General features: G+C 41.0%; 1 protein-coding gene across 2 annotated transcripts in view; it reads left to right on the forward strand.

Annotated features, from left to right (window-relative positions):
• Nucleotides 1-5,930: 5,930 nt before the first annotated feature.
• The window catches only part of IL7R (interleukin 7 receptor), a 28,184-nt gene continuing 17,516 nt past the window's right edge, over nt 5,931-16,598 (forward strand). Inside the window, exon 1 of one of the 2 annotated variants that reach the window (XM_031507341.3) lies at nt 5,931-16,539. In XM_031507341.3, coding sequence (XP_031363201.2) covers nt 16,449-16,539 — 91 coding nt within the window. In that variant the 5' untranslated portion in view covers nt 5,931-16,448. The remainder of the gene's footprint in view (nt 16,540-16,598) is intronic. The other variant, XM_085567902.1, reaches the window with a different exon arrangement.

Genomic DNA, 16,598 nt, shown 5'->3' on the forward strand with positions numbered 1-16,598 from the left:
CACATCTTGGTTAGATTATATATGTTTATAAGTGGTCTAAGCACTTTCAGAGTGGGAGCACAGCCTAAGTGGTTAAATGGACTTAGGCATTGTAAATTGGGTTTTTAGATCAATTCACTTGTCCTTTTTAATCTACAGGTAAGTGCTGATACCAGTTCTGAACAGTTACTTGTTCTATATTTAGAACTGCAAACTCAACTTCCATAACAAAGATTTAAAAATCTATATATTAAATAGAGTTAGATTTTGTTTTTTCTGCAGTAGTTGCACAATATTTTAGAAATATTTTGTCAGAGATTTTCAAGATAACATTGATGTTTTAATGGAGCTGGCTTTGTTAAACTACTGCTCTTGAAAAGGCTATTAAGCACAACTGAGGGTAGCATACATATTACAGAGGCCAGGCAGGTTTTTGGGATGACTGGCTAAAACTTTTGCCAATTTCTATTGCCATAAAAGGTTTTGCACATCAGACACTTTAGTTTCATTTAATTCACTACTATTTTCAGTAGTGAATTGCATTCCTCTGTTTATAAGCTAAAGACTTGTATGTGTCAGCATTATTGATAGGGAATTAATACTGTTAAGCAGCAGCTGTAATTGTATCATTAAAGAGGTACTATTCAATGAAGCAATGTAAATACCCAGTAAGAACAGATTGCAAAAAGATGACTTAAGGAAACAAAAGCATGTTTAAGGGTTTAGTGAGGGAAGAATCTGTATTTTCTATATGTATAAAGGAAAATGTCAATATATGTGATCTTATTCTTCTCCTTAGCCAAAGGATGCATGAATATGTTAAAAAAAAAAAAAAAAAAAAAAAAAAAAAAAAAACAGAAAACAAACCAGGGTTTCTTTCTGTGCAGAGAATATATTGTAGAATTTCCTGGATGATATTCACCTGTCTGCTGTCTGATAAAGGAACTGTATTCAGACAGACATACAATTGAAATGAACATGTAAATGGTATTGGAGAGGAAAATACATAATGACATTTCTGAGGAAAGACATTTGGTGTGTGTTTTCTCACTTCTATTTACAAGAGACAAATGTGGTATGCTGACCTGAAAGAGAAGATGATGTACTCCAACATTGCTCTGGCTTTCTAAGTTATTGTTTTGAAAGGTTTTGCATCTCCTGCTCTAGAGACACATTTCACTAAGCAGGACATTGTGAGCTGACCTAATTTGACTGAGTAGGCTGCACTTCTAACAAATTCACAAACATATGCTGACCTAATTTAGGTCCTCATGCATTACTGTGGTTAAAAGGTCCCTGCATTAAATTGATTGTCATGTTTATTTAAAAGTGAAGGGCTTTGCAAACTTCTCAGATAGACAAAACAAATGAAATTACTGTCTCACTAATTGCTGTAGCAGCAGTAACTCAGATATAATTATTTACATATATGAGTTTAACCCATGTTTTAAACATTGAAACGGTGAATATCATCAGGAAACTCCCTATCAGGTCAGTTTTCTTCCTCCTATCTGTATAGATGGCAAAGATACACATTGTCAGAGCAGTGCAGCACTGGAGAACCTTTTCATTCTCCTTGTCAAAGTCTTGTGTGTTTTTTTAAATGCAGAATCAATAGCATTAATTAGTAACTTTTCTCTTTTTTTTCCGCATAGATTCTTGTCTTTGTGTAGCTAAAAAGGACAAGTATCTCTCTGCCTCTTCAGAGGGTCTGTGACTGTTAAGGATTAGAGAGGGCATGAAGTTGGTCCAGTTAACCTCTTCTGTTAAAAATGTTTTTTAAAAGTGGTGGTAGCATTGTAGTGGGAAACTATGATTTTTCCTTCCTGTGGTTCTGGAGAAGGACAAGGAAGGATTAAGGAAGGGAAGGGAAGAGTTAAGGAAGGGAAGGGTTAAGGAAGGGAATGTGAAGGGTTAAGAAAAAGAAAGAAAAGGCTAAGGAAGGGACAGAAAGAGAAGTGTTAAGCAAGGGAAAGGAAAGGTTAAGGAAGGGGAAGGGAGAAGGACTGTGCCTCTTGCCAAGCATTAGATTTTTCCATTATCACCTGTGAGAAGTGAAACTTCTTCAAAAGACAGAGATTTTCTTATGCAATTAAGTAACTGCAGAGTGCTGATCTATGAGAAACATGCAGACCACAATCATTCATTCCCAACACGTACAGCCAGGTTGCTTTCATGCTTGTGGCTCATTAGATAAAACTGTTCTAGCACATAGACCACAGGCAAAAGTGTCACGTCGCACCCACACCCATACGAACCACTTCTGCTTCTTTAGGGTAAATAAAAAACTATAGCTAGGCAAATGTTTCTTTTCAGAAATACTTTGTTTATTTTTACACAACAAAAGAGCCTATAGGTAATGTATTTAAATGAAGACATGGAACAAAACATGCTAACAAGAGTTTCTGTATCTCTGTCAGGATGGGAAACCTAAAAAGAGATTTGAGTTTTAGTTAGGGTAACAATCTGGAGCTCACTGTCTAAAATAGCAGTCACAGACTGACATTTCAAAATATAATAAATTCTTGCAGCAGATTTGAAGGCACTAGATTTTTGTGGTTTTATGGTAGATAGAAGGTTATCAGAGAAAATTGCATGACAAGCATAATTAGCAGACCTATCAAATTCATCACTGTTTGTAGTCATTGAAATTATTATTTTCAAATAGTTTTTGAAAAAAAAAAAAAACAACACTTAGCTCCTTTCATCTTTGCCAGGCATTCATAAACAGATCCAGAGATGTGGCAATGCACTCATAACTCATAAACCTAATTTAGATTTTCAAAGATGAATTTTAAGTTTGTATGTATCAGTCCTACATATTTTTAGTAATTTGAGTGGACAATGCAATTGTTTGTAGCAACAAAATTAGACATCAATTTTCAAGTGGTTATATAAAAATAATATTCCTCCTAAAAGTATTTGTTAATAGTAGATGAAGACAGGTAGAAAGCTCCATGGATTAGGTGCTGGAAGCTATCTTTGCCTTACTGGCATCTATGATAAAACCCCTTGCACAGGAAGTCACCCCGTTGCTGCTGCGTTCCACTTATCTCTGAGCACAGGAAGCAACATTTATGGACCTGGACAACAACAAATCAGATTTCAAGTGTGGTTCTCTTTCCAAAATCTCTATTATGTAGACTTCCAGCCCAACTCAATAATGAGATCAAACCAGATGAATTTGTTTCACTCTCCACAGTCCTCAGTGCTGATATGTTTTTAGTTTCTAGCTGATGTTGAACCCTCTGTTTCGTCAGCTGTCTAGTCTAACCTTGGAACAGAAAAATTCAGTGCACATGAAGGCTTGTTAATTTTTATAGTACTCTAATAATACTTTTCAAGCTCTAAGTATTGGCCCCACTATATAAACAGGAAAGCATAGTTTTTGATAACTTCCTATCTGAACACCATTTTCTCGTATGTGCATATGAGTCAATTGTCAGGAAGCTTCTAGATTCTGCATTTGTTTTCAAAATAGCACTTTTATGACAATGTAAGCCTCTGTCAGATAGCAAAGGTGCCTGGGGAAGATAGAGTGCACCTATATAGGACTCAAAGCTGCACATTTGTGGTAGAGAAAGAATACGGCTATGTGCTGTTCTGATTCACAGTATATTTTCCACTCTACATCGCCTGTTTCTGGCCTTGGCCAGGGAGTGAAATCCAGAGTTCTTATCATGATTTTACTTGCGTGAGCAATTTCAGAGAAAATAAAGTGAAACTGATATAAAAGTTCAAATGAAAAGTTCTCATGATCAAGAAAGCACTTTTTTTTTTTTTTTTTTTTTTTTGGAGTATGGTCTTTTTGTGGTTTCAGAAAGGAGCAGAAGAAAGGATTTCTTATTGTTATTACTTTCTAAGTAATAGACTTTCCCAAATGCTGTTTGACAGCTACCATGACTTCACTGGAAAAGCATATTCATTCATGTAGTGCCTCTGGTTACTAATTACTGTTAACAAGAGTGTCATAATTAAGTCTCCATAGCACAGGAGTACAAAGTATTCTAAACCATGTGGTTCTGTTTAAATGTTGGTGCCCTTTTCAATCTGCTTGCCTATCCAACAATACTCTGTTGCTCTATTCCTCTTTCAAGTTTCTCATCCATTTCAGGTACTTGAATTTGATGGACAAGCAGACAAAAAAACAAAAGGTTGCTAGCAGGATTCATAGTTCACACTGCAGATTGTGTTTCCTCTCTGTGAAATGAAGGTTGTCTTTACTTATCTTAAAACTAAGATTTTGTGGGGTTTGTTATCAATACCTCCAAATCATTGTGCTGTAAGTAGCTTGATTCGACTCTGTTTTTAAAATGCATGCTTGTGATGGTGTCTACATCCTCTTTGCTGTGAAGCTGAAAGTAACTGCATCAGACTGCAGAGAGAAATCAGTAATCCTTGTGCATAGTCTAAGCCATGAGTGAGTCAACATAAAATCACTCCCAATTCTAGGCATTTCTCAAAAATATTTTACATACATTTTCCCTTAATTGCTGAATGATAATCCACAATAATCAATAAAACTGCTCCCTGTAACCCCACAGTTCACAACAGGGCTGTGAAATACAAAGAGCATTATTCTGTGTAAGAAACCATGAACAGTCCTTCTCAAAATAGTTCCTAAAATTCAGGGACAAAAATCCATTTCTAGTTACTCAAATACATGGTCAGCTACTTAGAGGTAGTTATTAACTTGTAAGAGGTAAATGTATGGTGTTGATCAGCTGTGAAAATCAAGATAAAACTTTTGGTAACAAAACATTTACAATGGTAGTTTTGAAAGCTGCCCAGTGAAAGCACAAGTCTCACTGAAATTGCTTTTTCCCCCTTCTTTTATTTTATTACTTTGAGCAGGAGTTAAACTGGATAATACCACTTGGAACTTTTTCCCTGTAACAATCAGAAAGCTGAGAAATGTAAATATAACAGCTGAGAAAGTGCAAAGCTGCGTTTCCAGTCCCTTTGCAACTTCCTTTTCCCTGCAAATTTCACTTCACATGAGCATTCGCAAATGATGAGTGCTTTAGCATGTAAAAAAGGGTACTGACAGGAGAAGCCAATTAGGGAAACAGTGGCAGCACTAAAAATTTCCACTGAAAAGTGAAATGGAGTTTCCATTTAGAATTACAACATTAGCCTGTAGACTGTATCTGTGGTGGTGGAGGACCTCACTATACACTCCTGATTCTCAATTCTTGGAGCAGCCAGCAGTTAAAATTTCTAGTTTTTCTCCAAGTGTGGTTGAGTCCATGGAGTACAGTTTATTAAAATTTACTGGGTCTGAAACACTTAAGGAAGGAATGCAAATGCTGAAGTTGACCTCAGTTTGCCCAAGTGAAGATCTGGTCACACTGCACAGTTTCTTGAAGGAGGGTTGGCATTTTGCATGATGTATGCCTGGAGGTATTTAAGAGATGTAGATGTGGCTCATAGGAATATGATTTTGTGGTGGGCTTGGCTGTGCTGCACTAGTGGTTGCACTCAATCTTGGAGGCCTTCTCCAAACTTAAGCATTCTGGGATTCTGTAATTTTATTGGTTCTATGACTCTGTGACATGGGGAAATGTTTGAACACTGATACTGCACTCTAATTAGTGAGTTTAGTGTATTGCTACCAGAGCAGGTTGCAAGCCATGAGGCACTCTATCACCCTGCCTTCTGGCTTGCCTTGGGCCAGGTAGCAATGCTGGGTGAAAGGGCCCTTTGTCTCAGTGACCCTGTGTCTCACCTGGCTTTTCCTCCTCCTCACAGGAGCAGGAACCTGCTCTCTTCTACGCCCAGAAGCAGATGGCTTCCTTCACTGTGGCAGCTTGGCTCCTCCAGCCAGCTGAGCTGTGGAGAGTGGAGAGCTGAGACCCCAAAGCATCAACTCCTCAACGCTTCCACAGTTTTCATCACTGTCTCCTTGAGAAATGAGGTACACACTTCATCATATCCTTTTCTACTTGATCACAGGAAGAAACAGAGGATATTAACAGTATCACTGTCCCATCCCTAAGCCAGTTGTCAGGGCCAGCCTTTCCTACTGTACCTGCACGTAGTACCTCACTGATCACTTGAATCTTGGGTTCTAACAAGTGTGCATTCCAGTAGCTGCTGGCTGTTGTGTCTTGGTTGATACCTTTGGCTGCTCACCATAAGAAATTTTACTTTGCTCCCTATATTTTTTCCTTTTTTTTTTTCTTTTACAAGGTGAGTGGCAGAGTCTTAGTTCAGCAGAAGAACATTTTGGCCATGAACAGAGACACTTTAACATCATAGCTCCCATGGCAGTCATGCTTCAGCTGCTCTGAGGTTAGGCTTGTGTTCACCTTCAAAAGTGAAAGCATGGGAAACGTGTTTCCATGTTTCAACAAACAAACCTCAAGCCAAAGTCACCAAAAGGTTTGGCAGACTGCATAGCCTGCAAGCAATCCATGTTTATTGTTGGCTTTTACCAACATTGCTTCCTTTTCATGAGGGAACAGGCTCATGTGACAGATCAATTTCTGACTTAGTTTTGACATTTTCCTTTACTTTTAAGGTATTGAAACCACTGTGGAGTAAAAACTAAGTTAAAAACTGTGTCACGTACAAAACTCGGTGTCATTCCTGCAAGTCAGAAAGCAGTATCTGATTTTAATTTGTGCCATGGTAGACAGTAAGAATAAGCATATATTTTTGTCTTCTTTGTATGTGTTATAGTGGAGAGAAATCAGTTTTGTGTAGTGATAGAAAATTCTGGCTAATACTGTGAAAAAGAGAGTACATGCTAAGATGGGAGGGGAACTACCCAGCCCCTTTGCATGTGGCTGGCTCCTTCTGCAGCACATGCACCTCTGCTGACTACAAAGAGATCTTGCCAGCAAAGTTAATTATTTGAATCCAGCTATTGGGCAGTCACTAGTAAGGCATCCCAAGGCTCAGTACTGGACCCAGTCCTGTTCAGTACTTTTATCAAAGATCTCAACGAGGGGATCAAGAGCAACAGCCAGTTTGCAGATGGCACCAAGATGGGTGTGAGTGCTGATCTGCTGGAGGGCAGGAAGGCTCTGCCAAGGGATCTGCACAGGCTGGACCCACAGACCAGGGCCAATTGTGTGAGGTTCAACAAGGCCAAGTGCTGGGTCCTGCCCTTGGGTCACAGCAACCCCCTGCAGCTCCAGGCTGGGACAGTGTGTCTGGAAAGCTGCTGGATGGGAAAGGACCTGGGGGTGCTGGTCAGCAGTGGCTGAACATGAACTGGAATGTGCCCAGGTGGCCAAGAAGGCCAAGGACATCCTGAATGTATCAGCAGTGGTGTGGCCAGCAGGACCAGGGCAGTGACCATGGATACTGGTGAGGCAACACCTTGAGCACAGTGTCCAGTTGAGCCCCTCTCAGTGAGGAAGACACTGAAATGCCTGAGAAAGATCTGGAGCACAGGTCCTGTGAGGAGCAGCTGAGGGAGCTCGGGGTGCTTATCCTGGAGAAAAGGAGTATCAGGGGAGACCTTGTCACTCTCTACAACTCCCTGAAAGGAGGGTGTAGCTGGCTGGGGATCAACCCCAAGCAGTGGTATGGTTTAGTTGGCATGAGGGTGGTTCAGCCAAAGATTGGGCTCAGTGATCTTGGAGGGCTTTTCCGACCTTAATTATTCTGTGATTCTAGAATATTGCTCAGTAAGGTGAACAGCACACAAAAAGCTCCTTCTTGGCTTACACTCTACCCACAGCAAGGAGCAAGCCCTGTAATGCTGCAGGTGGGATCATCCCTTAATTTACAAGAAGCCGTAGCTTCAGGGCTGGTGTGTTCTGCACCATGCATGTGTGCAGGGACCCAGAAACTGGTCAGACCTTTTGTCTTCCTTCTTTCTGGGACACACGCTCTGATTCCTGTGATGCTGATACTGCACAGCTCCCGACAGACCTCTCCACAAGCACCATGATGGTCACTCAGAAGTTGTATGATGGGTAGGACGTCCTACTTCAGGTCAATATCTCCTGCTTTTGCTGTCCCTGCAGGCACTGAGAGCTACAGTTACACTACAATTTTTAACTCTCCTTCCAGTTTTGTTCTTCTCTCTGTACACAGGCAAGATATCTCTTAAACTACAGTGCTGGAATTATAAAGAATAATGACCCTCTTTTTGCTCATTACCCACAACCACTCTGGGTAATGTGTTCCCTAATGACACAATTTTTAACTGTAGTCATGTCTGTTCAACCCATGCTGGACACCCCAGATAGGCAGATCAAGCAGCTGGAAGGCTGACTGCAGCTTATAGGGAAGGTATGTGAGCAAGGCAATAACAGCCGCATGAAATTAAGAAATTAGTGTCCTGAATGGATCTGACTAAAATAGGTGTGCTAAGCAGCAGCCTCACATTCCCAGAAGTCAGATTCTTTAGGTCATCTGATCAATGTCTGCACTCTCTCAGCTGTTTTATTAGATAAAGCTCTGAGTTCATGGGGCTAATGGTTCCAAAATGAAGTTAGGAAAGGCTGTGGACATGTAATTCAGTAGGTGTTAGTAGTAAATGCAGAATGAGTGTACAAGCACTAGAATGTGGAGAACTGTAGTGGTGACAATATCCCTCCACACAAGGATTAGTGAAACTCTTTCTGAGAGTATTGTGTCTGGCTCTGGGCACATCAGTAAAAAGCTGAAGGAAAATTTGGTGTCAGGAGGACCTGCTTTACTGAGTGAGAAGTTTAAAGCCTTACAGTTTAGTTTACACATTCAAAAACACGATAAAATGATAATTTGATTGTTGACTGCAATTAGCTGTGTGAGTAGGGATTTCTGACAATTTATTTTTATAAACCAAAATAGGCAAGGTCTGCTGTCTGAAAGTTGTTTAGACAAATTTACAGGTGTGCAATAATTCCTCTTTCACTTCAGATTTTGAGAAGCAATGTAATAACTCAGGTATCACAATTAGAACTGATAAAGAGAGGGTGATATTCTTTGGACAATGCTGTACTGCAGGGCAGACCACATCAGGGCAGTCTGTTCTACCTCGAACATCCTCAGGTTACATTCACAGCACCCAGTGGAGCACATCTTGTCTGGATCCAAGGAGTGAACAGCAGTGGTGATGCAGTTGTGCTGACACAGAGTGTTCTGAACCCAGCTATCAGCACAATATCAGAGCTGTGTGATAATAATGCACCAGCAACCAGCTTTCATATCTACAGGTGAGGTGGTGTCTGTACTACCAGCCTTCCCTAGACTAAGAACATTGCAGGGTCAGTTTACATATTGCATTGAAAGCTCAGCATATTTGGAGCAGGTTTTTTGGTTTTACCATTCACTCAGTTCTCCCATTCAGTTAATAAGAAATTCTCACTGAATCAGATTATTATGTTCTTTCTTACATTTTCTACATTGCTGTGGTTAAATTCCTTAAATTATATGTCTTTCAACATTTTTCTGATATACTTTAGTGTGAAGCAAATGGGAGCTGGAAAGGCTTGTTAGTCCCATATGAGTAGAGACTCACTGTCACAGCAATCACTCATAAAGAATTGCCATGTAGATGATAATAATAATAATAATGAAAATGATAATATAATGTTAAGAATGATGATGATGATGATTATATTATTAATAATACTATGTCAAACAGTGTTCTGCTGTGCTGTGTAGACCTGCTGGACCCCACAGCTGAGGATCTCTGTAGAGCAGACACTGTGCTCTAGATTTCAGTCCTAGGTCACTTTTCATTTTTTTTTTACATCATCAGCATAAACCAGTTCAATCCCCTAGAGAAAGAAAGATTAATCATCCTTGGTTTGGGGGTTTTGTCTGCTTTATCTGCATGGGGGAGAAGTTAAAAATTAAACAAGAAATATGAAGCAATTAAGAACGTGTCCCTTGGGATTACAGTGGTATCCAGCAGGTCTACATCTCCCCTGTGGCTAATCACTATTTTTTCAGTGGTTGAATAAAATTATTTGTTCCCTGCCCTGACAGAAACAGGGCAAAGCATTGCCTACTGGCCTTGTGTTGGTGGTTGTGACACCCTGCCTTGGGGGACATGGGAAGAACAGCTCTGTCCATGAGCCAGAAGAGAAATGTGGAGCATGAAGAGCAGGGAGGGATGGGAGGAGTGGGAGTGAGCCAGCAAACGGGTATTTTGCAGCAGGAATGTAGACAGACAAAAGCAGCTAGGAGAGGCTTCAACAGAGACTAAGAGGCTTCCGAAAGGGCATGGATGGAAGAGTGGAGGCTGTTGCTGGGCTGAGAGCCAGCCTGGAGAATGCTTCCTGTGTTATCCTGGCCAGCACTGAGATCTCATGCAGTTTGCACATTTCCAAACGTGAAACCATCTCTGTGTAGTTTTTGAATGCTCTCTGTTATCACAGGATGACAACAGATCCTCATGCCAGCTCTGCCAGATGGGGTCCTGTCACAGCCCTCTGAAATCAATGCCTTTTCTGCATATTTCTTCTTGTCCTCGCTAATCTGGCATCGTGAATGGGGAGAAAATGTGTAATTATATTTCCCTGTTATAGAGATTTCCTTATCCCCACATTCATGTTTTAAAAGGAGGATAATCCTTCAGGCAGAGCACATATATTTTCCCATGGTTCACAGACATCCATCTAATGCTATCTCAAGCATTACTTCTATATAATTGGTACAACACAGATGTAATTAATTTTGGACATCTAAATATCTCATAGCATAAAACTTGGGCCAAACCAAGCCACATTAAATACATACCTATTTATTACCTTTGATAATTGTTTGCAGTAAGTTATGATTTCATTTTCTTGTCTGATTTTCTCAGTTCCTCTACTTCTAAGTTGGTTTTATACCAGGAAAGAGATTTTTAAACATATTCAGACGTAAAAGCATTTGAATTACTGCCCTCCCCTATGACCTTTTGTTATCTAATATTTATCTAGTACTCACTTGTTTAAGGCAAATGTTTTATTAAAAAACATTCTTCAGAATATTTTAGTAACTCTAGCCTTACCAACAAGACTACATTCAATCATGGTATATTTAACCTCTAAATTCTATTATCCCTGTGGCTAACAGTGAGCATGGCTGTAGCTGCCTCTTCAGTGCTACTTGCTGAGCCACTGGAAGACTGGGATGTGCTGAGATGGGCAAGGAGAAGAAAGGGAACCTATGCAGATATTCCAGGTTGCCTTTGGTACCATGATCCACACAAGTCGATAACCAAGTCCACATTCATTTAAACAGCACAAACCTTGGTTTAGAAACCCATCATCCTCCTCAGTCCATCCCTGAAGAACTTGCCTCTCCCTGAGGGCTCTCTGGGAGCAGGGATGAGGACCAGGACATGCTGGGGTTGGCACTTGAGGGCTGCAGCACAAATCCATGGAAATGGTACAAGGGAACAAATATCGGCAGGCTCATCCTCTCATCAGGGCACCCAGCTCAGAGTCATTCCTCTCCCACCTGTCCCCAGCTCCCTGGGGGCCACAGGCATCCTGCCTTTGCCACAACACCTGCACTTGACCCCAGCAGTTTTCCCAGAAATTTCGGTTCCTGCTGTTGTTCTTCTCCGTAACTGCAAGAGCCACGCTCTGGGCCGGGCCAGGCAGATCCTGCACCTGCCTAGGTGGGAAAGGGGAGCAGTGAGAGTGGCAGCACCTCCAGAGCACAATAAACATAAATATTGCAAACACTATTTCAGGTTCATCTGGCTCTTTCACACATGCCACCAACCTCAGCTTCCTCAAGATTTTTCTGTCCATCTGTTCTGCTTTACAGGGACATGCCTCTGTTTGTTCCTTCCCTTTTTCCTCTCTTCTGAGGTCTACACCTGTTTTTCATCTGAAGCTTATAAAAGACTTCAGCTCTGACTCATGTACTAGTCATATACTAGTATATGGATTCGTGCCTCCTACATTCTCTTGGCTTTTATTTCTGGAATGAGGTCTGCGTGCAGGAAAGCAATGGTGAGGTATTAAATATACAAAAGCAATCACAGCTGAAAGTATTCAGATGAAACCAAATAAGTTTTTAGTAATTCACATTTTGAAACTAGAGCAAATTCTAAAATGAATGAAAATCTAAAACTTTAAAAGTTGAAGGGGTCAGAATGAAGCATCTTGCAGAATTAAGATACACTAAAAAAAAAAAAGCCTCATTGTCACCAAAATGACAGGGGTTTGGCCCAATATTATGTCTGAAAAACTTATATGTGCATGTACCCTGCTCTCCTACCAAGTCTCAGAAGTGAGTAATAATATATCTTGTAGATGTTCTTTTAGACCTAAAGCAAATAACATGTAAACAATTTAGGCTTTCATGTCTTTATGTTTAACTCTGGTTGTTGTAGAGTTCTGGAGACTTAGAAACTAGCAAACAAATTAAAGAAGTACAGACCTATTAACATGACTGTTCTTGTTTCTGCTGTTGCTATATCTGCTACGTAAGAAGAGGAGAAAAAAGTTCATTTTTTTTAGCCTATTTTGGTTTCTTTAGTCTGATCTCAGAAGATTTAAATGCCTGGCTAAAGTGCACATCAGTTCCTCATTCTTTAGACTTTAACCAGCAGTGTTTTTTCCAGGTTATCTGTATTTATCCCTCTGTATAACAGTCCTCCTTGTTATTAGGTACCAATTTATGAGTCCTGAGGAAGTTCAAAGCAATTTTAAGTTGCAAAACCTCCAAGACAGTTCAGAAAAATTTTCAAAATTTTCTTCTCTTTGTCACATAAGGATCCATTCTTCAGGAACATATGGTGACAAACTGTGCATCTTCCACCCTGCATTGCTCTCACACTCTGCAGACCAAAATATTTTAGTGATAAGCGAAACACATCTTGTAGAGTAAATCCATTTAATCTCAGGATTTTGTTCTTCACACAAGGCTTTGATTATGCTCATTACTATGTTGCCTTAAACAAGACTGGCTCCCACATGCTCCTGCTCTTGGGCCAGCAGAACATTTCTTAGAGCAGCCCGAGGCTAAACCACAGACCTTAAGCTGAGGAACTGTTGAGGGATGTCTCTGCCAGGGAAAATATACATGCAACAAGGTTTATGAAGCAGGTAAGGGCAAGAAGTGTCAGGAAGCAACAGCAACAAAAAAGAAGATTCTCGACCTTTACTCTTCTCTTTTTTTTCACATCTGTAGGTGGCTGGAATATTTCTGGTTCCTGGCATATGGTTAGAAAAATAAAAGTCAGAGAATGAAGTCTGTTTGAGCATTTACATAATGCAAGTTCTAATGAGACTTTGTGATATAATGAGATAGTTCATTACCAGCCCAGGGAATGGAGGAGGCCCCGTGCCTCAAAGAAGACCAAGAAGCTCAACAGCTCCTGCCAACTATGACCAGCTTGAGAAAAGTTCCCCCTGCACCCAGTCCCAGGCTGGACCATGGGTACCTGTGGTGCTCAACCAGGACACACCACTGAGCTCCTCAAACACAGGGTTGTTGGTATCCTCTGTCCATAAGTGTACACATGTCCTGTCTCCAATGCTGCACACTGGGATGTGTCTGGAGGATCCATTCTACCCATCTCTCAAAGTAGTTCTGGGAATTCCCTGAACTGGAGCCTTTGGAAAGTGTTGTTGATAGAAGAAAGGGATTTATTCACTTCATCTTTCTAAACAGATAATGATAGTAGATTTAAATTCAGCATGTATGCAGAAGCCATCTGCAATTTTTGGAGCCAAAGCAGAATCAAAAAATACTTTTGGGTCCTAAGGAGGACAAAAAGCCAAACATGAGTGAACAAACAGTATAAGAAGCAAAGATAGATGCTAACTTGTGGATGACTCACCTGGTTAGTAAATAACTGCAACAAAAGTGATAATCCAAGAAAGCACTGGAGGATATGGAGGGGTCAGCAGAAAGTGCTGAGGAGCTGATACACTGTAGGGACAGCCCACACTAATGCATCACTGGACACTGGAAAACTTCCTTCTCATAGTCATGGAGGTTATAACCTGGACTTCATGAATGGCTAAAAAGGTAAGAGAGCATGCAGTGACTCAGAAGCTCCAAAACAAACTGTTGAGAGCCAAAGAGAGCTGGCATACTGATGAAGCACAGGTACGTTTTTGCTGGACCTTCAAAAGTTACCTGTTTAAACTGGAGGGGGTTTTTATTGTTTTTGTTGGTGGCAGTTTGTTGGGGTTTTTTTGAGGAATCTTCAGTGAGGAGGCAGAAGCAGTGTAAATTTATTGCAAGTGAAAAGAAATCCATCTTTCTTTTAGCCTCTTCTGGCTAAAAGCTGAGCTGTCTTTGAGCTGCCCTTGAGCTGTCCTAAGATTTAGACTCACAGATTTCATTTTCTATGTCCCAGACATTAGAGAAAGGCAACAAGGTGAGATAGATAGACTCAAATATCTCCTAGAAATGAAACAGCTTCTCAAGCAGAGGTGCAGAACTAAAACAAAATGTACTTTTGCTTCAGGGTATTCTCGATACTGGGTTTTTTTTCTTTTCTTTTCATTGTGGTCCTTCATTTCCCCACCCAGACAAAATGCAGCCATGACAACATGGAAATCCCCTGAGCAGCACAGCTCTGATAATAAGACTATTCATGTTCAACAAAAATATTATGTTGAAAAGACTTTTTCTTTTAGTTTGCTCTAACTGAAACAGGAAAAAAGAAAAAAAAAGAAGATCAAAGTGATAGCCCACTCAATTATAAACAAGACAAATTTAAAGTGAGAAGGTGTCATTTCTGCATAGTGACCATTTTGCACAGGAGAGCCTTTCTTTAATGACATTTCTGGCAGAAAATGAGATAGAAATTACATTGAGGGGTTTTAGAATAATACAATAAGGAAGATTATTAAGAAAAGTGTTGAAATTCTCAACTACTCTTTTCTAAAGCCAGCAAGGGCTAGGCCTTAGGTATGAGAAATCACCAGGACTCAGTCTCACCAATTCAAGTTTGGCTGCAATGTACTTTGGTCGAGCACAGAAAACTTGAGCATGAGAGATGAGTACAAGGAACTGCTAAAGTTCCCTCAGCTGACTCAGAGAAAGGGAATTCATTGAAGGGATACCATGTCAATTTAGCAGCTTTCTTCACTTTGGGGAGCATTTTCAATTATTTCCTTGCAAAGAAAAAAGATGATGTGGTTTCCATGTTAAGCCTCTTATTATAGTGTCATCATTTTTCTGTTTGCTTGGGCATTTTTACAAACTTTGTCCTCAGTTTACTTTACACCTCCAACCTGAAGCTTTTTTTGTTGCAGCCAGGGCTGTGCCAGAGTTTCCTCTTCTGTTTCAGGCCCTCAGCTCACCTGTAGTTAGCCACATCAGTCAGACCTGTGCACGGCCCTGCTTTACACTCTAGTGTGCGTCGGTGTATTCAGCCACAGAAAAGGTGCAAAGGAAATATCTAACGCCTCTTTATCTTTCACTTTCCACCATTGCTTTGTCCAAAGCCTGAAAAAATGTGAGATGTGCTACTTTGCTCTCAGGAGCCAGGTTTTGCAGAATTAGCCTTTTAATGGACAGGTTTCTCTGGGTCAGCATTGCCTTATGCAGGACTTAATAGAATCACAGAAAGTTTGTGTTTGAAAGGGACCTTTGAGATGCTTTTGTTCCAACTCCCCTGCCATGTACAGGGGCACCTTCCATTAGACCACATTACTCACATCTGGCCTTGAACACTTCCAGTGATGGGGCAGACACAGCTTCTCTGGGCAACCTGTGCCAGAGTCTCACCACCTTCACGGGGAAGAATTTCTTCTGTATGCCCAATCTAAATCTGCCCTCTTTAATTTTAAAAACATTGCCCCTTGTCCTCTCGCTACAGGCCTTGGTAAATAATTTCTCCCCATCTTCCTTATAAGCATCCTTTACATACTGAAAGGCCATGATAAAATCTTCCCAGAGCCTTCTCTTTTGTGGGATGACTCTCAGCCTGTCTGTGCAGCAGGCGTGTTCCAGCCCTTTCCTCATCTTGCTCTCTTCCCCTGGCCTTGATTCAACATATCTGTGTCCTTCTTCTGTTGGGGCTCAATGCAGTGTTCCAAGATAGGGTCTCACATACTCTTGTGAATCACCTGCTGGCAGTGCTGCTTTTGACCCTGGAAGTTAAAGAATAAACAAAAGCAATCACACCTAATGTTTCATACCTGGAAGATTTTTCTCCCTTGGACCTATGCACCTCTCTTGGAAGCAAAGTGGATGCCAGGACTAAACCATGCTCTTAGGGAAGCCAGCAGCACAAGTCCCACCAGCCAAGTCAGGAGCACTGTCAATGAAACATGCTCTCTTTCCCACTGGGCTTTACCAGATTTGCCCAAACGAGTCGGTGGGGCAGATCCAGAAGGTGCTCAGTCCAGAAGCAGGAAGCTGTTTCACAGTAAAAGCTCAGCAGTTATCTTTACTTTGGCTTCCTGCCCGCTGCCAGCAGCCTGGCTGTGCGTAGGCATGTTTACATTTCCCCTGGCGAGGTGCACTGGCAGGCTGCGGGGCGCTGGGGCCGGCTATAAAGGAGCAGCGTGGGGCTCGCACACACACCCCCGCTGCACACATGCAGTGTGCTCAGGATGACACAGCCCACTACTGTGCTGAGCATTTTTGCCATGTTCCTTCACACCACTTCTGGGGAAAGTGGTTGCACTTCAGCAGACGGTGATGGTGAGTCATTTCATCTTCATCTTTCCACTCACATATGATCTTGAAAAATCTCAATTAAG

Source organism: Lonchura striata, chromosome Z (genome assembly GCF_050655825.1).
Source record: "Lonchura striata isolate lonStrDom1 chromosome Z, ASM5065582v1, whole genome shotgun sequence".
Classification (NCBI taxonomy): Eukaryota; Metazoa; Chordata; class Aves; order Passeriformes; family Estrildidae; genus Lonchura; species Lonchura striata.